Raw genomic sequence first — 25,916 nt, 5'->3', positions numbered from 1 at the left:
ACAGCATTTTGTTAAAATTAACTGAATTCCATCTGGTTATTTGGACAGACATGAATGCCATTTTTGACATGGGAGAAATCTAATAAGAGCAACAACAATCCACAGGCAACCAAGGCTCTCCAGCATATACTCTGATTACAACCTCATTGATGCCTGACGAGCACATAATCCTAAAGCAAAAAGAGTACACTTTCTCCTCAAACAGGCATACATCATTCTCATGAATCGATTTCATACTATTATCTACACCTGTATTTAATTTAATTGAGAAAATAGAAATTCAACATATGAGTATGTCAGACCACCACGCTGACTACTGCCAACTTCAGAATCTCAAAAGAGACACAAGATGGCGTTTCAACGTTTCATTACTACAAAATCCTGATTTCTGTCATCAATTTGAAATTCAATTCAATTCATTCATAAAGATCAACAAAAATTTCAGTCGATGACCCCCGGATTCTATGGAATGCCACCAAAGGTTTTATTAAAAATAAGGCAATTGCATTTGGCGCGAATACATTTACATTTTAGTCATTTAGCAGACGCTCTTATCCAGAGCGACTTACAGTAGTGAATGCGTACATTGCATACTTTTCCCCCCCGTACTGGTCCCCCGTGGGAATCAAACCCACAACCCTGGCGTTGCAAACACCATGCTCTACCAACTGAGCCACACGGGACCACAATTAACATTTACAAATCTGATTTATTCTGTAACTGTTTTGAGCGTTCTCCACAAACTCTCTTTAGACCAGGTAGCCATTTTTCCAAAGTCAAGACAGAACTTAACTTATTAATTAGACAGAGCAGAATTTGCCATCCATAGAGTAAGACTTAACCATTATTTCCATGGTAATTGTGGCCAACAAGCTAAGTAGTAATGATCAATTGGCTGATATTAGCAACTATTGAATCTGAAAGACAGTAATTACTATCAGAACACAAATTAATTAAAGATTCTCTCGCTTCTATAAAGACCTGTACACCTCTGATTGCTCCCTAACGCATCGAAGATCATAGATGAAGCTGAATTGATCTCAAGCTATAAAATGAATCTGATCAAAATCAGGAGGACTCTACTTATGGAATCCCAATAGTTCCCATTTAAAATATTTGGGAGTAGAAGGCTCCCCTTCTGGCTATTGGGATAAAATTCATATTGCGGTACAAATAGGGAAAGACGTAGGACTATCCGTGCCAAGCTTTCAATTGTATCTCCAGGCACTAGCAATTCGCCACATCCTAAATTGGTTAAGACAAGATTCTTCTGCCCCCCGGCTGAGTATATAGAGAAATATGATGTCTGCTATCGCCCTGGAAGAGGTAGTCTTCACTGATACTGTATATCCCTTAAACAATGTAAACTACACTTTGGTCCCATTATTGCTCACACAATTCCTATTTGGCGCAAAATTTAAAAAACAATGTAACTGGGAATCAAAATGGCATTCCCATACTCCAACATTTCACAATGCCTTGCGATCTGGAGGACGGCCTTTTGCGTCAGCCCAAATGTGGAATCCGTACCCTTATCGATATCATGAACAGTAATGATTTGAGAACATTCCAAATTTTGAAAGATACATTCACATTACCGGGCAATTCCTTTTTTGTACATTTACAACTTAGGTCAGTTATGCTGGCCTATGGAGTCCCTTGGGAAACCCAACTACTGAAAATTCCAATGATGGGATTCATAAATAAATGATCTGGGCTCCAAAAGGACTACTCTCTATAATACACCGAGTATACAAACCATTAAGAACACGGCTCTTTCCATGACAGACTGACCATGTGAAAGAGCAGGTGTTCCTAATGTTTTGTACACAGTGTATTAATTAATGGCGCAATGAAGTCATATATTCATCTATGCTGGTTATAGTAATTAAGTATAAGGCCCAGTGCAGTCAAAGTTCAGATTTTCCTGTGTTCTGTATCATTTTTGTATAACCGCTGAAAAGAACACTGTAAAAGTGTGAAACAAATGTGATCAGTGTTATTTCCCGATAGTTGCTGGCTGAAAAATACAACCCAGGACCTTCTATTCAGCAGGTTTTGTATGGGTTGTGGCTCGCCTCGTGTTTTGGCTCGTCTCATCGAGGCGAAATAAGTTATTAGACCAATAATAAAGAGAGACTTCCAAACCTCTGCAAATAACAGTTCGTTTTCAAGTTACATATCCCTCCCATTAGGCCTCTCTGCTTCCTTCCACAATCGTAACTGTGATTAGTGCACCGCTCTGGTTCCCTTCCCCGCTCCACTCCCAGACAGTCCTAGCAAAATGCTTGCATGAGAAATAGTTGCGCTAAAAAGCTATTTTTTATTTTTTTTTAAAATGTTAACGTAAAACTGCTTAACTTAGTTGTTACCCAGAAATGATTTGATATTGAGCCAAATACAGCTGCACTTGGCCTACCTGCAGTGAAATGCATGCCAAGGCTCAAGCAAGGCTACTTAACAGTGAAATATATATTTAAATATTAGTTTCCTTACCTTGAAAGCAGCCTAATTTCCTGGCCAAATCTCCCATTTTTTGTTTTGTTTAAACCAAGTAATTGGAAAGCAATTGAGCAACACAATCCATTTAAGAGATCATTTGGGCATTACATTTAAAACATGCTAAACAAGGGTGATTGACTTACATTCGTTTTTGCTCTGAAAATGCAAATTTTACCATTTGTTCGCAGTGGTAGTTTAACAAAACCGAATAGTGGATTGCAGTTACTTCTTGTCCATAGACTGCGTCGAAGGTAAGAAAACAAATATCAAAATATGTCACTTTGCTGAACTCTCTATTTAATGTCACTTTGCTGAACTCTCTATTTAATGTCATAGGTCATTGTTATTTTTCCTTACACATTTAACATATGTTTGGATGTTTCATCTTCAATATGTACATTTGCATGCTGCTCTAGTAATCTCAACAATCCACAATATAATTATTTACAAAATAAAAGTGTATTTTGAGCCTCTGAGTACATTCTACAGAAAAGTGATTGAGGGGGGGAGACATTCTTCTCGCTGTGAAAGGAGATTAAGTCTTTCGGCAGATTACAGACAGGCTCACTTTAGTCTCTCCAAAGCCTGTGGATAATACTTGAGGAAGATTCTGCTGACTATGTCGTAGGTGTCACCCTGTGGTTTGGAGGGGTACTTCCGCTTGTTGAAAACAAAGCCCTTCTCCACCTGGAAGACGGCCTGGTTGAAAGCGTCTTGCCTGAAGGGTCGGCCTCTCTCCAGGCACTCCACCAGGGTGTTGACAAACAGGCTCCATCGCTGGGAATAGTAGTCTTCCATCAGGCCACCCCACTCCTTGCTGGCATAGTCCAGAATGTTGCCCTCGGGCCCCCACAGGGTGATCTGGTTCCGGGCGTTCATGTCGTACAGCCGCGCCTCTGCCTCATCCAGGGCCAGGGAGTGTGCCCGCTCCAGCCACGTCCCCAGCAGGAAGTGGCCGTCGCTGGACAGCAGGCGCTCCAGCTCGGGGAGGAGGTCATACACCAGCACGCCCCCCGCCGTCAGGAGTTCCGGAAGCTTCTGGGCCTGGAAGGCATCCCGGATCTCGCGGTAGTAGTCGGTGGTGAGAAGCTGCAGAACCTCTCGGGTGACGTCCACCAGGTCGTATCGGAACGTCTCTTGGGCCATGAGAGGCCAGGCCGCCTGGTACAACAGCCTCCAGGCCTCGTACAGGTCAGCCCGCTGGTACCACACCTCTGTGGTCTTGTGCAGCGAGGGCCGGTGCACCAGTGGACTATGGTTGTGGTTCTTGTAGTGGGGCACGGTGCAGTTGTAAATGCTACCAAAAAGCAGTCTCCAGGCGGCCGTAAGGTTCTCGTGGGTGCTGCCGTAGCGGCGAACCGCATACAGCGACACCCACTTGGCCAGGTTGACTGGCTCTTTGCGCCATGCCAACTCGCTCATCAGCTCGTACACCACAGGGTTCTGCTCGATGCCCTCCGGTGCTAGCCCGAGCCCAACCAGGGTGGAGTTAGGGAAGGCGAGCGCGTCGAACGGCCCTGAGTTGATGCTCTCCACCGTGCCAAAGAGCCCGCTGTTGCCGCCAAAGTTGTGAAGCATGCACCATATGAAGGGCTGGCCGTAGAAAGACTTGGTTAAGGAGAAAGCCGGCGTGGACTCTGCAAACAAGTCCAGCACGATCATCCGACCGATGGGCACTCCGTGCAGAAGGGCCTGAATCTGTGCAGGCTTCCAGAATGCTGTGTCAAACACAAAGAGCCAGCCCTGCATCAGCCAAATGGCCCGGTGATCCACTGGAGACAAAAAAAAGATTTTGGGGTGAGAGAGAAGAAAGGCAGAGCTCTTGATATGGCTAAGAGTATGGGCAAGGGGTACAACCCCCCCACAGGTGGCACTATGGCAGGGCACCCTGGGGTTATGAAAGTAGGATAATTACAGTAATTATGACCCAATGTATACTGCCATTTTAACATCCGCTCACTGTTGTGGCCGGAATTCCCGGAAGAAAAACTACTTAACACATTAGAGGGCAACAAAGCTAGTGTCAGCTAATTAACAGACAGCGGGTTTTTCTGCGTCGTTCGGCATGCACGTCTCACCAGAGGTCATGGTGTCGAAGACTGCGCGGCTGACCGCGGACAAGTAGGTGGGGTCCGAGGAGGTCGGCGTCATCTCGTTGAAGGTGTCTGTGTTGTAGATGTGGTCTGTGCCAAATTGCTTGACCAGCTGGGACAGGAACAGGGAGCCGATCGAACGGAACAGAGGGTCACGGGGGTCCAGGGTATATGCGCAGGAGTAGCTGCAGTTGAAATGGCTCCAGGGCGCCAGTTTAGTCACGTTGGCTTTCGGAAAGAGCCTGGAAAATGGAACAAACAAGGACTGAACAATCCAGGAAAACATTGTTTCCGAGCACATTGATCTTAACTGATTCAAATATTTATTTTGTATTCCAACAACAAAAAATATAGAACAGAAGCCATGGATTGATGAAACGGTTTTGAATCAGCAGTCATACCTGGCGATGCCCTGAGGCACAATCCCAGAGAAAGCCGGCAAGACAGGCAGCATTCCAAAGGACCTCATTCGGTCTAAAATCTTGAACTGAAGTGCAGAAGAAATATACAACATATATATCATTATTATTCCAAATGCAGGGGGGAACCAATGTGTGAGTGGAGACCAATCAAAATGTTAGTACTTGAAGATAGAGCTGCTTCACATGCCAGGACTGTGGTAGGGGTCCGCCCCACTGGAACAGGTTCCCCATACGGTTCCAGGCTAGGAAGGCGGGGCCAGTGAAGAAGTGGTCAATTTCAGTCTGGTTCAGCCCCAGTGAGAGGTACACCTAATCCATCACAAACAGCTAGATGTCAGAGTTGTTCTAAAATACAATACAGTTTTAAGACAAAATGTGTTTAAATAGGAAAAACTCAGCAAAAAATTACTTTGCACTTTTATCTGGCATTACCCCCACCTATTAGTAGGAAATGAGTTGTAATATGCATTCCAGTTTGCTCCACCACAGCACACACACACTGTGGGATCTCGTTACCTCTTGCCACAAGGCCTCTTGTCCAGTAAATGCCAACGGCAGATTGATGCCATTCAGTGCCATCCAGTCGATCTCTCTCTGCCATCGTGGCCAGTCCCACCACACTGTGGAGTAGCTCTGAGTGCATACGTTCTGATAGTACCTGAATCTAGAAACAAGAGAAAGGCATTACCAGGGAGCTACACTGGGACGTCGGGAAAACATTGGTGTTTAGTTGCTACACTGGACACAACGTTTTGCCAGCGTCAGCAGAGCGCGAGCCACTTTATCATGTCTAATTATTGAAAAGTGAATGTTGCTTACGTCCAGCTTTCATTGAAATGAATAGGAGCATCTCAAGCTTGACAAATGTTGTGTCCAGTGTAACAGGCCTGATTGATGTAGTAACAGAGGTCTACAACAGGTTGATCGCAAGCTACCAGAAGCCAAACAATTCTTAAAGGCGATAAATGTTTTACTTGTTCGCGCAAACTGTCATAAACAAATCTCACAAATATCAGATACTTTAAGCTCCTGGCTACTATCTAATCAAAGCCACATTGACATTATCCCACCTGTGTGTAGCCAGCAATTGGCTTAAAAAGCCAAACGTACCCCAATCTGGAAATTAATTTCCAGAAATATTGCCAACGTCAAGGTCAAAGTGGAATGAATCACGTCGCGCACACTCTGAACAAGGAGGAAAAAGTAACTGTGTAAGCCGGATAGCTAGTGTAGCTATTACAGATGGGCTAATGACTAAATAAAAATCCAAAACGCATCCTTACCTGCTTAAATAATGAGTTCAGAGGCTAAATCACACCTAAAAAAAAAACTAATTAAAAAGGTAATGTTAAAGGAAAATTTCACCGCTGTTCTTTCACATATGATAATAAACATTAATGGCCAATGTGTCAAATAATTTCCTCACTACACACAAATGCAAGCATTTCTGCATCTCACCGCTAGAAACAGGTAATCTACTTTTCCTGGTTGTAAGCAAACCCCAATATCCAGAATTCACAGCGATTTCAGAACGTAGTACCACCCCTGCCAAGGTGGATCCAGTTGAGAATGGGTGTCAAAAGTTAGCTAACGTTATTCACTGGAGAAACCACTCGTTCATAGAACATCAGCTTGCGAATAACTAAACTCAGCAAAAAAAGAAACGTCCCTTTTTCAGGACCCTGTCTTTCAAAGATAACTTCTAAAAATCCTTCATTGTAAAGGGTTTAAACACTGTTTCCATGCTTGTTCAATGAACCATAAACAATTAATAAACAGGCACCTGTGGAACGGTCGTTAAAACACTAACAGCTTACAGACGGTGGGCAATTAAGGTCACAGTTATGAAAACATAGGACACTAAAAAGAGGCCTTTCTACTGACTCTGAAAAACACCAAAAGAAAGATGCCAAGGATCCTTGCTCATCTGCGTGAACGTGCCTTAGGCATGCTGCAAGGAGGCATGAGGACTGCAGATGTGGCCAGGGCAATCAATTGCAATGTCCGTACTGTGAGATGCCCAAGACAGCGCTACAGGGAGACAGGACGGACAGCTGATCGTCCTCGCTGTGGCAGACCACGTGTAGCACCTGCACAGGATCGTTACATCCTAACATCACACCTGCGGGACAGGCACAGGATGGTAACAACAACTGCCCGAGTTACACCAGGAACGCACAATCCCTCCATCAGTGCTCAGACTGTCCACAATAGGCTGAGAGAGGCTGGACTGAGGGCTTACAGGTCTGTTCTGTTGTAAGGCAGGTCCATACCAGACATCACCGACAACAACTGCTCTTCACTGACGAGTCACGGTTTTGTCTCACCAGGGGTGATGGTCGGATTCGCGTTTATCGTCGAAGGAATAAGCATTACACCGAGGCCTGTACACTGGAGCGGGATCGATTTGGAGGTGGAGGGTCCGTCATGGTCTGGGGCGGTGTGTTACAGCATCATCGGACTGAGCTTGTTATCATTGCAAGCAATCTCAACACTGTGCATTACAGGGAAGACGACATCCTCCCACATGTGGTACCCTTCCTGCAGGCTCATCCTGACATGACCCTCCGGCATCGCAATGCCACCAGCCATACTGCTCGTTCTGTGCGTAATTTCCTGCAAGACAGGAATGTCAGTGTTCTGCCATGGCCAGCGAAGAGCCCGGATCTTAATCCCATTGAGCACGTCTGGGACATGTTGGATCGGAGGGTGGGGGCTAGGGCCATTCCCCCCAGAAATGTCAGGGAACTTGCAGGTGCCTTGGTGGAAGAGTGGGGTAACATCTCACAGCAAGAACCGGCAAATCTGGTGCAGTCCATGAGGAGGAGATGCACTGCAGTACTTAATGCAGCTGGTGGCCACACCAGATATTGACTTTTCCTTTCGATTTTAACCCCCCCTTTGTTCAGGGACACATTATTCCATTTCCACATTATTCCATTACAAGCAAGCACAGGCTGCTGGGTTAACATTTCATTGGTTACCTTACTAAGAAGTCGAGCAGAGGTAACGTAGTGTTTATCTAAACCAAAATCTAGCTAGCTTTCATAATTTGATGGCTAAACATTACGAAGCAAATCAATGTAATTAGCCAGCTGCTATCTGGCAATGTGATTTGTAACTTTGCAAGCAAATGTTAGCTATGTTAAGTTACGTTAGCTACTGGACCACATCTACCTGTTAGCTAGCCAACTAACTACTGCAGATGCTAACTTGACTGGCCTGTATGTTCGATTAACATCTGCAGAGATATGAACCGATCCCATTAACATCTGCAGAGATATGAACCGATCCCATTAACATCTGCAGTGACGTCAACATCAAACTCAGCACCAGGAACTAGGGCAAATCACCTTTGCTAAATCTTTCCATGACTCCGTGATGAGCAAATAAATAGTGTATTCAGAAAGTATTCAGACCCCTTGATTTGTTCCACATTTACTTACGTTACAGCCTTATTCTAAAATGGATTTGATAAAAAAATATATATCCTCAATCTACACACAATACCCCATAATGACAAAATGAAAAACCGGTTTAGACATTTTTCCAAATACATAAAAAAAAGTTAAACAAATACCTTATAAGCATTCAGATCCTTTGCTATGAGACTCGAAATTGAGCTCAGGTGCATCCTTTTTCCATTGATCATCCTTGAGATGTTTATACAACTTGATTGGGGTCCACTTGTAGTAAATTCAATTGATTGGACATGATTACAAAAACATTTCTGCAGCATTGAAGGTCCCCAAAAACACAGTGGCTTCCATCATTCTTAAATGGAAGCTTGGAACCACCAAGACTCTTCCTAGAGCTGGCTGCCCGGCCAAATTGAGCAATCGAGGGAGAAGGGTCTTGGTCAGGGATCAAGTACCGGATGGTCACTGACAGAGCTCCTCTGTGGAGATGGTTGTACTCATGGAAGGTTCTCCCATCTCTGCAGCACTCCACCAATCAGGCCTTTATGGTAGTGGCCATACGGAAGCCACTCCTCGGTAAAAGGCACATGACAGCCGGCTTGGAGTTTGCCAAAAGGCACTTAAAGGACTGACAAGATTCTCTGGTCTGATGAAACCAAGATTGAACTCTTTGGCCTGAATGCCAAGTGTCACGTCTGGAGGAAACCTGGCACCATCCCTACGGTGAAGCATGGTGGCAGCATCATGCTGTGGAGATGTTTTTCAGCGGCAGGGACTGGGAGACTAGTCAGGATCGAGGGAAAGATGAACAGAGCAAAGTACAGAGAGATCCTTGATGAAAACCTGCTCCAGAGCGCTCAGGACCGCCGACTGGGGCAAAGGTTCACCATCCAACAGGACAATGACCCTAAGCACACAGCCAAGACAACGCAGGAGTGGCTTCAGGACAAGTCTCTGAATGTCCTTGAGCGGCCCAGTCAGCCCGGACTTGAACCCGATCGAACATCTCTGGAGAGACCTGTAAATAGCTGTGTAGCAACGCTCCCCATCCAACCTGACCGAGCTTGAGAGGATATTCAGAGAAGAAAATGGGAGAAACTCCCCAAATACAGGTGTGCCAAGCTTGTAGTGTCATACCCAAGAAGACTCGCTGCCAAAGGTGCTCCATCAAAATACAGAGTAAAGGGTCTGAATACTTATGCATTTCATTTTTAAACATTTAAAAAAATCTGTTTTTGCTTTGTCATTATGGGGTATTGTGTGTAGATTGATGAGGGGGAAAAAAACTATAATTAATTTTAGAATAAGGCTGTAACATAATAAAATGTGAAAAAGTGAAGGGGTCTGAATACTTTCCGAATGCACTGTGTACTGGTACTAGGCATAAACATGGTCTGTGTCTCATGGTAATAGTTGGTGTGTTATAAGTAGGCTACAACGTCTACTGTAGTTCTCTGCATTGTAGATGCTTAGTTGATTGTTTATACGAAGCTTGAAGTCTAAATTGGAGAAAATTAGTAAGGAGGAGATACTGTGGGTGACCGACTGGTGCCTGTTAAGTGTGGGTATTGTGTGTGAAGGTTAGTATGCATGATCTATTGACACGAGTGGGGTTGGTGGGTGGATATAGTACTTTTGAGTGCGTACTGATGGGGACAAAGTAATAAAATGTTGGCTAATCACTAACTAGTGTATGTTCTACAGACTAATCCTGCTGCTGACCTTGACACCAGCGTTTGTCATACAGATCCTGTTGATTCATTGGATGAAATCTTTCAGCCAGGTTCAAGCTCAACAATTGACTTAAACTTCACTGTTAATGTTGTGTCATGGGAAAAACTGCTCCATGCTTGCCATGGACTTTACAATCCAACCACTGTTTACATGATGACATAGCTGGGGTTAGCTGATGTGCGACTAATGCACTATGGATAATTGAAGGGCACAGCGCTCACAATAAACAAGGATAACTCAATTGTAACAATGCTCTGTTCTCACCCCCCCCCCCCGATTTTCACTGTGCCATAAAGCAGCGAAAGAGAGCCCAGAACACTGAACTGGTCATATGCAAATGCTGACACTCCGAGAGAGACTAAGCACATATTTCACATGCAGGGTCAAACATAATGTGTGATATTTTTCTTTCCACATTCACCGCACATTCACCGCTATTGTCTGACAATTTAATGAACGAGCATAGATTGTAATGAGACTATGTACAGTGGCTTGCGAAAGTATTCAGCCTCTTGGCATTTTTCCTATTTTGTTGCCTTACAACCTGGAATTAAAGTTTATTTTTTGAGGGGTTTCTATCATTTGATTTACACAACATTCCTACCACATTGAGGATGCAAAATATTTTCTACTGTGAAGCAAACGAGAAATAAGACAAAAACACAGAAAACTTGAGGGTGCATAACTATTCACCCCCCCAAAGTCAATACTTTGTAGAGCCACCTTTTGCAGCAATTACAGCTGCAAGTCTCTTGGGGTATGTCTCTATAAGCGTGGCACATCTAGCCACTGGGATTTTTGCCCATTCAAGGCAAAACTGCTCCAGCTCCTTCAAGTTGGATGGGTTCTGTTGGTGTACAGCAATCTTCAAGTCATATCACAGATTCTCAATTGGCTTGAGGTCTGGGCTTTGACTAGGCCATTCCAAGACATTTAAAATGTTTCCCCTTAAACCACTCGAGTGTTGCTTTAGCAGTATGCTTAGGGTCATTGTCCTGCTGGAAGGTGAACCTCCGTCCCAGTCTCAAATCTCTGGAAGACAAACAGGTTACCCACAAGAATTTCCCTGTTTTTACAGCCATCCATCATTCCTTAAATTCTGACCAGTTTCCCAGTCCCTGCCAATGAAAAACATCCCCACAGCAAGATGCTGCCACCACCATGCTTCACTGTGGGGATGATCATCTCGGGGTAATGGGCGGTGCTGGGTTTGCGCCAGACATAGCGTTTTCCTTGATGGCCAAAAAGCTCAATTTTAGTCTCATCTGACCAGAGCACCTTCTTCCATATGTTTGGGGAGTCTCCCACATGCCTTTTGGCAAACACCAAACGCGTTTGCTTATTATTTATTTTTCTTTAACCTGTCTGGGCTAGGGGGCAGTATTTTCACGGCCGGATGAAAAACGTACCCAATTTAAACAGGTTACTACTCTGGCCCAGAAACTAGAATATGCATATTATTAGTAGATTCGGATAGAAAACACTCTGAAGTTTCTAGAACTGTTTGAATGGTGTCTGTGAGTATAACAGAACTCATATGGCAGGCAAAAACCTGAGAAAAAGTCAACCAGGAAGTGGAGGATCTGAGAATTGTAGTTCTTTCTAGTCCCTTTCGAAACTACAGTATCCGTGGGGTTACATTGCACTTCCTAAGGCTTCCATTGGCTGTCTAAAGCCTTCAGAAAGTGGTTTGAGCATTCTGCTGTCACTGGGCAGATAATAGGAGCTCAGTTTCTGAGTGGACTGCCTGGCAACAAAGGGATTGGATATGCTCGTTCACGCGAGCACGCTGTTCCTTCTTTTTCTCCTTGAATGAATACGCTATTGTCCGGTTGGAATATTATCACAATTTTACATAAAAAATACCATAAAGATTGATTTTAACCTGTTAGGGCTAGGGGGCAGTATTGACACGGCCGGATAAAAAAACGTACCCGATTTAATCTGGTTACTACTCCTGCCCAGTAACTAGAATATGCATATAATTATTGGCTTTGGATAGAAAACACCCTAAAGTTTCTAAAACTGTTTGAATGGTGTCTGTGAGTATAACAGAACTCATATGGCAGGCAAAAACCTGAGAAGATTCTGAACAGGAAGTGGCCTGTCTGACAAGTTGTTGTTCATCTTGGCTCTTTTTATTGAAGACTGAGGATCTTTGCTGTAACGTGACACTTCCTACGGCTCCCATAGGCTCTCAGAGCCCGGGAAAAAGCTGAATGATATCGAGGCAGCCCCAGGCTGAAACACATTATCGCGTTTGGATAGTGGCTGGTCAGAGTACTCTGAGAATCCGGCGCGTGCACGAGATGTTTTTATTTTCTCTCTCTTTGTACGTATACACGCTTTCCCGGTCGGAATATTATCGCTTTTTTATGAGAAAAATTGCATAAAAATTGATTTTAAACAGCGGTTGACATGCTTCGAAGTACGGTAATGGAATATTTCGAATTTTTTTGTCACGAAATGCGCCATGCTCGTCACCCTTATTTACCCTTTCGGATAGTGTCTTGAACGCACGAACAAAACGCCGCTATTTGGATATAACAATGGATTATTTGGGACCAAACCAACATTTGTTATTGAATTAGAAGTCCTGGGAGTGCATTCTGACGAAGAACAGCAAAGGTAATAACATTTTTCTTATAGTAAATCTGACTTTGGTGAGGGCTAAACTTGCTGGGTGTCTAAATAGCTAGCCCTGTGATGCCGGGCTATCTACTGAGAATATTGCAAAATGTGCTTTCACCGAAAAGCTATTTTAAAATCGGACATAGAGTGCATAGAGGAGTTCTGTATCTATAATTCTTAAAATAATTGTTATGTTTTTTGTGAACGTTTATCGTGAGTAATTTAGTAAATTCACCGGCAGTGTTCGGTCGGAATGCTAGTCACATGCTAATGTAAAAAGCTGTTTTTTGATATAAATATGAACTTGATTGAACAAAACATGCATGTATTGTATAACATAATGTCCTAGGGTTGTCATCTGATGAAGATCATCAAAGGTTAGTGCTGCATTTAGCTGTGGTTTGGGTTTATGTGACATTATATGCTAGCTTGAAAAATGGGTGTCTGATTATTTCTGGCTGGGTACTCTGCTGACATAATCTAATGTTTTGCTTTCGTTGTAAAGCCTTTTTGAAATCGGACAGTGTGGTTAGATTAACGAGAGTCTTGTCTTTAAAATGGTGTAAAATAGTCATATGTTTGAAAAATTGAAGTTTTTGCATTTGAGGTTTTTGAATAACGCGCCACGGGATTACACTGGCTGTTGAGTAGGTGGGACGCAAGCGTCCCACCTAGCCCATAGAGGTTAAACAGCGTTTGACATGATTCTAAGTACGGTAATGGAACATTGACTTTTTGTCTCCGGTTCCACGCTCACGCGTTATGCCTTTGGATAAGTGATCTGTACGCACGAACAAAATGGAGGTATTTGGACATAAATATGGATTATTTGGAACAAAAACAACATTTCTTGTGGAAGTAGCAGTCCTGGGAGTGCATTCTGACGAAGATCAGCAAAGATAAGAGAATATTTCTAATACTAATTCTGAGTTTAGGTTGCCCCGAACTTGGCGGGTGTCTGTATAGCTCACCGTGATGGCTGAGCTATGTACTCAGAATATTGAAAAATGTGCTTTCTCCGTAAAGCTATTTTAAAATCTGACACAGCGGTTGCATCCAGGGGTAGTGTATCTATAATTCTTTAAATAATTGTTATATATTTTGTCAACGTTTATGATGAGTATTTTTGTCAATTGATGTGCACATTCACCGGGAGTTTTGGTGGGAATACATTTTCTGAACATCACGCGCCAATGTAAAAATGCTGTTTTTGGATATAAATATGAACTTCATTGAACAAAACATACATGTATTGTGTAACATAATGTCCTAGGAGTGTCATCTGATGAAGATCGTCAAAGGTTATTGCTTCATTTAGCTGCGTTTTGGGTTTTATTGACACATGTCCTTGCTTGGAAAATGGCTGTGTGATTATTTGTCTATGTACTCTCCTAACATAATCTAATGTTTTGCTTTCGCTGTAAAGCCTTTTTGAAATCGGACAATGTGGTTACATCAAGGAGAAGTGTATCTTTAAAATGGTGTAAAATAGTTGTATGTTTGAGAAAGTTGAATTATGACATTTTGTTGTTTTTGAATTTGCCGCCCTGATATTTCACTGGCTGTGTCCCGCAAGTGGGACGCTAGCGTCCTACGTAGCCCATAGAAGTTAATGCGGAACTTTGCCAGTCAAGAGGAGGGATATGGTAAAGTGAATAGGACTTCGCCAGTCAGGAGGAGAGGGCTACAGCAGAGCTGCATTCTCCGCCTGTCAAAAGGGAATAGGAGAGAGAGAGACCCATGGTGCAGTCGGAATGCGCTACTGATCTTCTGACCAGTTCTACTACAGCCATCGCCATCTTGGGGGAGGCCTATGCAGCATTGAGTATAGGTAAGTTTCGCACTGCCAACCAGTGACAATTCTCCAATGTTCCAGGTTGCTGACGAAGTAAAGGGACAAAGGAAATACAGTATCATTTACATAGTTTATTAGTGGCTGAACATTACTGAAATAAGTGGTTTGAGTTAAAAGAAAAGACTGATGAATGTGACATTCTGGTGTAACTTATGTACATGTTGATCACTAAGTTTAAAGGGTGATGTTGAACTATTTGTGCTGAAAGGGAAGTCATTGATAATGTATTCAGGTGACCAGAAAGTATATTTTTCTTATTGAGAGAAAAGTGAAAAGACTATTCAGAAACAAAACGAACGTTGATGCCTAAAATTAAACTAAGCATTTTCTTTTTTGTGGAAAACTTGATAATTGAAAGTAAATATAAACAGTTTCATAAGTAGCATTGTGTTGATGTATAATACTTGCGCCGGAATCGGGGCGTCTCACCTATTCACCTAGCCCATAGAAGTTAAGCAATGGCTTTTTTTCTTGCCACTCTTCCGTAAAGCCCAGCTCTGTGGAGTGTACGGCTTAAAGTGGATGGGGCGGCAGGTAGCCTAGTGGTTAGAGCGTTGGGCCAGTAACCGAAAGGTTGCTAGATTGAATCCCCGATCTGACAAGAAAAAAAATCTGTTTTTCTGCCCCTGAACAAGGCAGTTAACCCACTGTTCCTAGGCCGTCATTGTAAATAAGAATTTGTTCTTAACTGACTGGCCTAGTTAAATAAAGTTAAAATATAAAATAAAAGTGGTCCTATGGACAGATATTCCAATCTCCACTGTGGAGCTTTACAGCTCCTTCAGGGTTATCTTTGGTCTCTTTGTTGACTCTGATTAATTCCTTGCCTGGTCTGTGAGTTGTTGGGCGGCCCTCTCTTGGCAGGTCAGTACTTCTCCACAACTTTGTCCCTGACCTGTTTGGAGAGCTCCTTGGTCTTCATGGTGCCCTTGCTTAGTGGTGTTGCAGACTCTGGGGCCTTTCAGAACAGGTGTATATATACTGAGATCACGTGACAGATCATGTGACACTTAAATAAAGTCCACCTGTGTGCAATCTTTTGAAGGTAATTGGTTGCACCAGATCTTATTTAGGGGCTTCATAGCAAAGGGGTGAATACATATGTACGCACCACTTTTCCATTTTTTTTTAGAATGTTTTTAAACAAGTTATTGTTTCATTTCAGTTCACCAATTTTGACTATTTTGTGTATATCCATTACATGAAATCCAAATAAAAATCAATTTAAAATTACAGGTTGTAATGCAACAAAATAGGAAAAAAGCCATATTACAACCTGCTTTGTGATGTGTGCAAACAATGCAATTCTTTATTTCATCACAAAATCGGAGAGCAACATCTGTCCGGTGAAGTCCACAAACAAACAGTTACATGACCTACTACAGACTGGTCAAGCAAGTTAATGTTTGAGACATCCACTATTCCAACACCATTTCAACATCATCAAATCATCTATGCTTAGTCTAATACAGTCACAACTAAGATACCAGAAACGATAACATACGATACATCTGTCCATGGTACTGATTTCTCTGTGTGTGTTTTTTTTCTTTTTCGCTATATAGACACACCCTATGTGTTTTAATAAACTATATGTAGGATTTCTCATACAATGGCACTCAGTTTGGGTCTTTGCGTGTCAAATAGTGTTATTTGACGTGTCAAATAAGCTTGTTGACCAATCAGGACCTGAATATGACTGCACATCACATAAAAAAAATGTATGAATGCATTAAATTATGTAATTATTACACATTGATTACCTATCACTCGTATTTCATTGTCACAACGATTCATCAATACGTATGCTATGATGCTGGTAAAGTTGTCTCGCGCACCTACAGTGCTGGTCATAAAAAAAAGCTAGCTAGCTCATGGATGCAAACAATGTTCTTCCCCCGAAACATAGCAAAACGACAATCTGTTTCAGTAGCTATAGTTAGCTAGCTAACTATATAGCTAGGTGTCATGATCTAAAATAACCCTAATATATAAGACCGTTCTTATTTCATTAATGGTGGTTGGACCCATCTGTGAAGCTTGCCACAATAAGGATTGGCCACAATAGTGGACTATGCGGTTAGCCTTCAAAATAAAAGTATGTAACTGACAGCGATACAAATAGTAAAATTATGCCATAATTGAATAGAAAATGCTAAACGAGGTTGTTTAATCACACTGGATGTATTATACTTTAGAATTGCATTGGGGGCATACTTAACTGTACAGCCTTACCTATGGATTGTGGATCAATGACATGGTTATCAGTCTACTCAGTGACACCCAGAGAACATCAGCATCGTAGCTCTTATTGCGGGACTCTGAAACAACTGAATTGAGCCACAATTGGTTACAATTCCACCAATTGTAACCTTCTGCATCACTTTCAAAGAGTTACTTATTTTTTGAAGGCAAACCGCAAATTCCACTTTGTGCCTAATCCTTATTGTGGCTAGCTTCACAACACTTAACCCGGTTGAACCTCACTAGCCAGATGAAGCTAACTGGCTGCTTATAACGTTAGCTTTGGGCAACAGGGTTAAGTAGCTGGCTAGCTATTCATTTTCATGAACTGAAGTTCAATAGGTGAAAAACAAGTGGCTACCTAGCTAATACTTACAAGGATTCCTAAATCATTGCTAAGAATAATGAAAATGACTGCAATTTCTACTGGTCATTGTTTTCAGGCTGGTTGTATTGGTGCTAGCTAGGTACCAAGCTAAAGCTAGCTAACCCAGAAGTTGCGGTCAAACAAATAATGCTTAATTACCAACACGGTATTGTAAACATATCGTTTGTGGCCTGTGTTTGCAGAGTTTTTGTACAGCTTTGACAGTGCTACTGATAGTAGTGGTGGCGCTTGGATTGCACGTGCAAATTCAGAACACACAACATTCTATAATAGAACTGTTGACTCGTCAAATAGTGTTATTTGAAATGCATCTTTTTTCACACGCAAAGCCCCAAAATGGCGTTCCATAGTATGTCGTGAAGCGAATAGCAGTGACGCTATTACTGTGTAACTCCGGTAGGGCAACATGTGTACCGGTGCTCGAACAGTCGGTGAAAGCCAACATCACAACAGAGAACGGTTGATTGTCAAGGGCAATGAATGCCATTATCTTGGTGTTAATGGATTTCGCCTTTGAGTTGTCTCGCTGAAATTCTTACTCTTTCAAATGACTGCTCGACTTGTTGACTGCTCAATCCACACAGCAGACATTGTGGGCTAGGTTAGGAATGCTGTGTTGTCATTACGTCATGTATCTACGTTATATAGGTATGCACGTCAGCTTTGACATCAGTTTTGCACATCGGCGTTAATAGACATCGGGCCGATACCGATGTTGGTAGTTTTAGCAAATATCATCTGATTCCAATATGTTCACCGATATATCTTGCATCCCTAATAAGAAGTAATCAGTTAGGCCTATTTTATGACGTTTCCACCAGAGCAGAGAAACACATTTTTCCCCCCTTTCACGCCGAGTGGTTATCGAAAGAGAGCTGCTAATATTTTTTAAATAGGCTACGTTGAGGAACTATTGTCATTCACAATGGATGTAAAAACAGACTTTGTTTACTTGCTGTTTGAGGTGAATAAAAAGTTACTTTGAGAAGTTCCACAGCGGTGGTGAGTTAAGACAATCAGAAATTCTATCAGATCCCCACATGGGCACATTTATAGGCCTACATTTGCACGCAGGCCAGGTAGCCCAGGCCTACTTTTATGGATAATCAGGTGCGCGTCCTTACCCAACATTGACAGGAGCGCCACAAACAAAAAATGAATAAATTGACTCCAAAATAGAATGAAATAAACCAAAACTTGTTCCTCACAAGTGTAGCTTAGGTTGTGCGGTCCGCAAACAACGTTTCCACTTTGACAATGAGAACAGTAAAAGACTAATAGTAATATATTGAATGCATTAACAGAAATTACCGTAACCAAACAAACATTGTACATTAGAAATGATGGGAATTAACGGTAAATGTGATACTTGTGTGCCATCCCCGTGGCCTCCACAATCGATTAGTCCACTGAGACAGGCGTGAATCAGACAGGTGTCTCATATATCATAGAATCTATATATTTTAAACTGCTTGACTAAAAAAAGATCTTAGTCAACCAACAGCCTATCGACCAAACAATACTGAGACAGAGTATCTCAGATACTTTCTCCAGTGAGATACTGTACATTCAGCCTCTTGCGAATTGAAGGAAAATTAGGAAACAGACTAAAGACAAATTATTTTATTCATTGTCAATTTTTGGGGGGGACACCTGACTTCCCTTGGCATCCATGAATGAATACACGCCACTGCTCTCCGTACAGGAGGAGCGTGTCCCCATGCTTAACAATAGCAAGTCCCTCTCATGTACGTGCCTTTCTGATGGCCTCATGGCAGCCATATCCCACTTCTGACTCCAATGTAGCGAACGGCTACATTGCAATGCTTCTTGCGGGTCTCGAACCCGGCTCTCCCAAGCCATTGGCACAAGAATGTACTCTTAAAACCTCTTGCATTCGTGAGAATCGGCCTAGGGCTAAATTGAAATGTTTCTTACAGAAGAAATCTGGAAAACGTATGCATAACCAGGTAGCAATAAAAAGGGAAGAGTTTGGAAATGATGGGAACATTAAAGTAAAAAGGTGAGGACACAACAGTTCACCCGACGAGAGTGAATCCAAACATTACACTGTTCATTTTACATTTACTATACTTTGCTGTTTCTTATGTTTCCAAAAACTGTACCGTAAGCAATGTGTGTTCACCTTCAGACTGAGCTTCTGGGCTCTTAAAAGTCCCCCAGGAAGAAGATATCTTCATCAATAGGCACTAAAGATAGTTAGCGCCTATGAATTAGGTAACTTGCTCACTGCTCCAAAAAGGATCTCACTAGGAGATCGTAAGCCAAGTCAATGGCTCTAACTGTATAGCATTCTCATATTTGTGGTAGAACTGGATTTCCACATCTGAGCAGCTTTTTCAAGCTTCTAAACATAAATTGACAATACTAACCAGTCAATAGAAGACGGGCGCTATTTGGGATATTAGAATTTGTTAAACTCAAAACATTTGTGTAAGATGAAAATTATATTGATAATGCACAATATGCCATTGAGTTCTGCATACATTGTTATGTCCCGCTGCAACCTGGTCTCAAAGCATTTCACATGATTCTGTATGTAAATCCCAGACACTCCATTTAGTATGTAATCATTTGTGGATGTCCATCACCAATTTCATATGACATGTTGCGATTTACAATTCAAATTATATGTTACGAATTTTCTAAACATACAATATGTTATGATTTTGCAGAACGTACAATATGTTGAAACAAACATGAAATTATACGAATTCTAGCTAGCTGGCTAACGTTAGTTAAGGGTTAGGGTTATGTTTAGGAGTTAGGTTAAAGCATTAAGGTTGTGGTTAGGGTTAGCCAGAGGTGGACTCGAGTCACATGACTTGGACTCGAGTCAAACTCGAGTCACAAATATGATGACTTGCAACTCGACTGACTTTAACACCAAAATGAATTGCAACTTGCAAAACATGCAGGAAGAAAATTACAGATGGAGGGGTCTTTCTCATGGCTACCCATGTATTTCCATGGAAATATAACATTTATTTGGAAAGTAATAGATAGATATTTTTTAAAACATTCATGATGTGTAAAAAATATATATTTTACCTTTATTTAACTAAGCAAGTCAGTTAAGAACAAATTCTTATTTACAATGACGGCCTAGGAACAGTGGGTTAACTGCCTTGTTCAGGGGCAGAATGACAGATTTGTACCTTGTCAGCTCGGGGATTCAAACTTGAAACCTAATATACAAACTATTACGCTTGTTAAAAATATGAAATGGTATTTCATTTGGTGAAGAGCACATTATGACTTGTTTAGGACTCGAAACTCAAAGTTTTGGACTTGAGACTTGCCTGTCTTGACTTGAGTGCTAAGACTTGAGACTTACTTGTGACTTGTAAAACAATGACTTGGTCCCACCTCTGGGTTTAGCTAAAATGGTTAGGGTTATCTAACACGCTAAGTAGTTGCAAAGTAGCTAAAAAGTAATAAGTAGTGACTAATTAACAAAAAATATCTGTGATGAGTTTCAAACTTGCAACCTTTGGGTTAGTAACCATAACCTTAAGTAACCATACCAATCATAACATATCATATCATACTCTGATTCAGAAGGGTTGGGTTAAATGCGGAAGACACATTTCAGTTGAAGGCATTCAGTTGTACAACTGACTAGGTATCCCTAATTTGAGTGTCTCGTGTTTACTATGTTACGTCTAGTCTATGAGCCTAGGTTGCCCTATTTCATCCTGTGAGGACTGTTACATCTCCGCATAAAGTTTCGTTCACTTACCTGTGTTGGGTGCTGATGCGCAGTACGCCTGTGAGTTGCGGCAAAGGGCGAGGAATGTTAAGTTGATTACCTGACCACGATACGTGACAATTACAGAAGTATTTTAAGTAGTTGTAAATCCCAGAGGCGGCTGCCACCCCAGTGCTGCCTGTGGCTATGATTTTATTGTTTTTCGCCGACCGGAGCTCACACACTTCCAAATTGTCATTGGATAAAGTTCTGTTGACGGACACTATGAACTCACGAGATCTATTTCCAAGTAGACGTCTCAGAAGTTCCACTACAGCTCTTCCCTGAGTCTTGTCGTTGGCTTGCGGTTTTAAATGTGCGAGAGTCTGAAACTCGCAATGTGCTGATAAATTAGAGACTACTACGAGTAAAGCAATGCTATAAATACATTTAAATCTCATTTTGATCAAAGTCAACTTAAGCGAAAGACTCGTAAGCGTCCGTGTAATAAAATACGAGTTTGGTCAATTTTCAGACAAACAGGAAGTTTTCGTTTTGAGAAATGCTCTGTGCCAATCAGAGTGTGATTTGTTTGGAGCCAATCAAAGTATTAAACCAATCACAGTCGAGAGGTTGGTAAGGTAAATGGTAAAATCATGGGAAAAAAATTGTCACCTGATAAAGTCTGAGGAAGTTTTATTTTAGATTAATGTTAGATGTATTTGGGTATAGAAAGGCACAGGGAAATTCCTCAGCAAAACGTCACAAATTATGTTATTGCGTTTTCAAGGCTGGACCTACAGTAGGCCTATATGTAAAAAAAAATATATATCTATATATATAAGTTAGACGCGTTGTTTTATTTATTGTATATAAAAAACAACGCGAATCATATTGAGAGGACATTAAAAAAAACGGTCCTCTCAATATGATTCGCGTTCATCCGCCCATTCCAACCAATCAGGACGTTTACGCACTCCAGGGCCCGCCCCGACACTTCATTTTAATACGTGTTTACGTTCACTGTCTGGTTGTATTTACCCCATGCATGCTACCTCGTCCATTTAGTATTGTCTAGTCATTGCTACAAGAGTATTTATTGAGTGCAACTAGCATACTCATTATTAAGGGATATAGCAATAATTATATTGTTTACGTGCTACTTCTGTAATGTATAACCTATCTTGTGTCCCTGCACATGCGCATTTACTGATTGCCTCATAAGAGCTATAGCCAGGCCAGAGACGGCCATAAATCAATAGCCCAAGTCTTAGTTCTCTCTACCTCTCTGTTTAAATTGCTGATGTGTGAATATCCCTGTGTTAGCCTGTAAAATTATTGCATTCGTTGATATTCTTTTATCAGGGCATATGTTTACACATCCTGATATGTATTTATAGTTTGCATGTCTATTTTTGATTTGCATGCATGTACCTCTTAGTAACTTGTAAATGGATCCTGATGATTGAATTGTTTTGAGATAAGGGAGGCTAAAGGCAAAAAAAGGCCATGGTGGCAAAGTAAATAAAGTATCGCAAGTAAAACACTGGAATGGTAGATTTGTAGTTTGAAGAAAGTTCAAAGTTCAAATATAAATAATATGGTGCAAAGGAGCAAAATAAATAAATACAGTAGGGGAAGAGGTAGTAGTTTGGGCTAAATTATAGATGGGCTATGTACAGGTGCAGTGATCTGGGAGCTGCTCTGATAGCTGGTGCTTAAAGCTAGTGAGGGAGATAAGTGTTTCCAGTTTCAGAGATTTTTGTAGTTCGTTCCAGTCATTGGCAGCAGAGAACTGGAAGGAGAGACGACCAACGGAGGAGTTGGCTTTAGGGGTGACCAGAGAGATATACCTGCTGGAGCGTGTGCTACAGGTGGGTGCTGCTATGGTGACCAGTGAGCTGAGATAAGGGGGGACTTTACCTAGCAGGGTCTTGTAGATGACCTGGAGCCAATGTGTTTGGCGACGATTATGAATCATGGTAGCATCCACATGAATGTATAAGTCTTTAGAACAAATATTCTATTCTTATTTACAATAAAAGTGACTCCAAAATGACACATTTACTATTCATTTCTATTGGCCACAAAATAATCTGAAACAACCAAAACAAACAGCAAATGCATCCAACAAGTTTGTAGAGTCACAAACTTGATGTAATCATTGCATGCTATGAATTTGGGACCAATTGCTACACTTTTGACTACTTTAATACACATAAGTGAATTTGTTTCAATACTTTTGGTCCCCTAAAATGGGGGGACTATGTACAAAAAGTGCTGTAATTTCTAAACGGTTCACCCGATATGGATGAAAATACCCTCAAATTAAAGCTGACAGTCTGCACTTTAACATAGTCACTGTATCATTTCAAAGTCCTGGAGTACAAAGTGCTGGAGTACAGAGCCAAGACCAAGAGCAGAGGGGGGGCAAGACCGAGTAAAGACCAGGACTGGGAGGGGGACAAGCGGTCAGAGACCGAGTCAAGACCGAGACCAGATTGTAATTGTAATTTTTTTCTGGTCTCGGCCTTGACTCGTTCTCTGACCGCTTGTCCCCCTCCCAGTCTTGATCTTGACTCGGTCTTACCCCCCCTTCCGCTCTTGGTCTTGAATCGGTCTCGCTTTAGGTGGTCTGGAACACAACACTGGTCTTTACCCAAAATAGGTTTATTCCAATAGCTGCATTGTTATTAAAATGGCATTTAGACCAACAAATTGACGTCTTTATTTTAGATTTTAGTTTATTTAAAGTAATACACAAGTAAAACTTACACAGCGTTTAAAGTCCCATCAATTTTATTGAGGACCATATTGTTAGTACTTCAACATTATTCAAATTAAAAGTGTATGGTATAAATTACAGTGATCAGTCCGAATTTACTGCCTCCTTGTTCATTTCAGCAGCATATTTCTGTTTGGCTTTTGTTTGTTCTGTCTTTCTCCTGGTGGCATTCATGGAATGCCCTCGGTAATTGTTGGGACAGTGACATTTTTGTTATTGTTTTGGCTCTGTACTCCAGCGGTCTAATTCAAGACCATGATTGCAATTTTGTCAAATCACCACCATAATAAGAGTTAAAAATCTCCAGTATTTCTGTCTTCACAACCTCTCTCTGTCTGAGTCTGTAATACCAACATGTTTCAAGCAGACCACCATAGTCCCTGTGCCTAAGAACACTAAGGTAACCTGCCTAAATGACTACCGACCCGGAGCACTCACGTCTGTAGCCATGAAGTGCTTTGAAAGGCTGGTCATGGCTCACATCAACACCATTATTCCAGAAACCCTAGACCCACTCTAATTTGCATACCGCACCAACAGATCCACAGATGATGCAATCTCTATTGCACTCCACACTGCCCTTTCACACCTGGACAGAAGGAACACCTATGTGAGAATTCTATTCATTGACTACAGCTCAGCGTTCAACACCATAGTGCCCACAAAGCTCATCACTAAGCTAAGGAACCTGGGACTAAACACCTCCCTCTGCAACTGGATCCTGGACTTCCTGACGAGCTGCCCCAGGTGGTACAGGTAGGTAACAACACATCAGCCATGCTGATCCTCAACACGGAGGGCCCTCAGGGGTACATGCTCAGCCCCCTCCTGTACTCCCTGTTCACTCATGACTGCACGGCCGGGCACGACTCCAACACCATCATTAAGTTTGGTGATGACACAACAGTGGTAGGCCTGATCACCGACAACAATGAGACAGCCTGTAGAGAGGAGGTCAGAGACCTGACCGTGTGTTGCAAGGACAACAACCTCTCCCTCAATGTGATCATGACAAAGGAGATGATTGTGGACGACAGGAAAAGGAGGACCGAGCACTCCCCCATTCTCATCGACGGGGCTGTAGTGGAGCAGGTTGAGAGCTTAAAGTTCCTTGACGTCCACATCACCAACAAACTAACATGGTCCAAGCACACCAAGACAGTCGTGAAGGGGGCACGACAAAACCTATTCCCCCTCAGGAGTGTGAGAGAAAAATTACGTATTTACCTGATTTGTTTGATATTAATAGTTAGCAATTAATACTTAACAAATAGGAACACATTTCTGTCCTGTTAGGGTCTATGTTTTTATGGTCTCCACTCTAGTTCCCTGCAACTAATCTGGGCGTAGGGTCACGAGAGATGGCTTGAGCTGACAAATTACTTAAAGACTGCATTACATAGACAATATGTGGTGGGTCTAACCGAGATAAAGATAGCCAGAAGGAGTTTAGAACAATTCCTCATTATCTCTAAATTATTTTTGCATCTGGGAAACTAAGCCAGGGTGGGGTTAAGATAACAACCCACATGCAGATAACGACAGGATGATTCCAGAGTGGCTTATGATGCTCCTTGGTCTGCACGAGGGGGGTTGAACCAACCATGACTGAGCATTGTTAGTGTCAGCTATATATAGTACTCTGCATTTGTGTAAAGGTTAGATTACTCGGTCCAACACTCAAGGGTGGGGGGTCTACCAGCCTCATTATTGCAATAATGAATCGATATTAAATAAAGATGATTGTTTGAATAAATTACCAAGTCTCTCTCAGTACTGAATTTTCACGACAGGAGACTGAAAAGATTTGGCATGGGTCCTCAGATCCTCAAAAGGTTTTACAGCTGCACAATCGAGAGCATCCTGACTGGTTGTATCACTGCCTGGTATGGCAACTGCTCGGCCTCCGACCACAAGGCACTACAGAGGGTAGTGCGAACGGCCCAGTACATCACCGGGGCCAAGCTTCCTGCCATCCAGGACCTCTGTACCAGGCGGTGTCAGAGGAAGGCCCTAAAAATTGTCAAAGACTCCAGCCACCCTAGTCATAGACTGTTCTCTCTGCTACCGCACGGCAAGCGGTACCTGAGCATCAAGTCTAGGTCCAAGAGGCTCCTAAAAAGCTTCTACC

At 42.1% G+C, this 25,916-nt stretch overlaps 1 protein-coding gene across 2 annotated transcripts; it reads right to left on the bottom strand.

The window, feature by feature from the left end:
* Positions 1 to 460: 460 nt before the first annotated feature.
* Positions 461 to 21,566, bottom strand: naglu (N-acetylglucosaminidase, alpha). Of its 2 annotated transcripts, XM_014158723.3 has the most exons (7): positions 21,296 to 21,566; positions 21,052 to 21,079; positions 5,534 to 5,681; positions 5,180 to 5,326; positions 4,997 to 5,082; positions 4,581 to 4,837; positions 461 to 4,274 (listed from the first exon to the last, which is right to left on the bottom strand). In XM_014158723.3, exons 1-7 carry the CDS (start codon positions 21,459 to 21,461, stop codon positions 3,067 to 3,069), a joined length of 2,040 nt encoding a protein of 679 aa, XP_014014198.1. In that variant the 5' UTR covers positions 21,462 to 21,566; the 3' UTR covers positions 461 to 3,066. The 2 variants fall into 2 exon arrangements, with proteins under 2 accessions (XP_014014198.1, XP_014014197.1); XM_014158722.3 differs by having other exon boundaries at positions 21,052 to 21,566.
* Positions 21,567 to 25,916: the final 4,350 nt, after the last annotated feature.

This window comes from Salmo salar, chromosome 19 (genome assembly GCF_965601325.2).
Source record: "Salmo salar chromosome 19, fSalSal1, whole genome shotgun sequence".
Classification (NCBI taxonomy): domain Eukaryota; kingdom Metazoa; phylum Chordata; class Actinopteri; order Salmoniformes; family Salmonidae; genus Salmo; species Salmo salar.
Note: the sequence above shows the minus strand (reverse complement) of the source record. Positions and strands in the feature narration are given on the sequence as shown.

What these genes read in the sequence shown, in the direction of transcription:
- naglu (XM_014158722.3), bottom strand. Translation starts at nt 21,461, where the DNA reads ATGAGATTTAAATGTATTTATAGCATTGCTTTACTCGTAGTAGTCTCT. An exon ending in CGCATCAGCACCCAACACAG is followed by an intron (nt 5,682 to 21,051) that starts GTAAGTGAACGA and finishes TCTTGTTTCTAG; the next exon opens with ATTCAGGTACTATCAGAACG. An exon ending in GTGCCTCAGGGCATCGCCAG is followed by an intron (nt 4,838 to 4,996) that starts GTATGACTGCTG and finishes TCCATTTTCCAG; the next exon opens with GCTCTTTCCGAAAGCCAACG.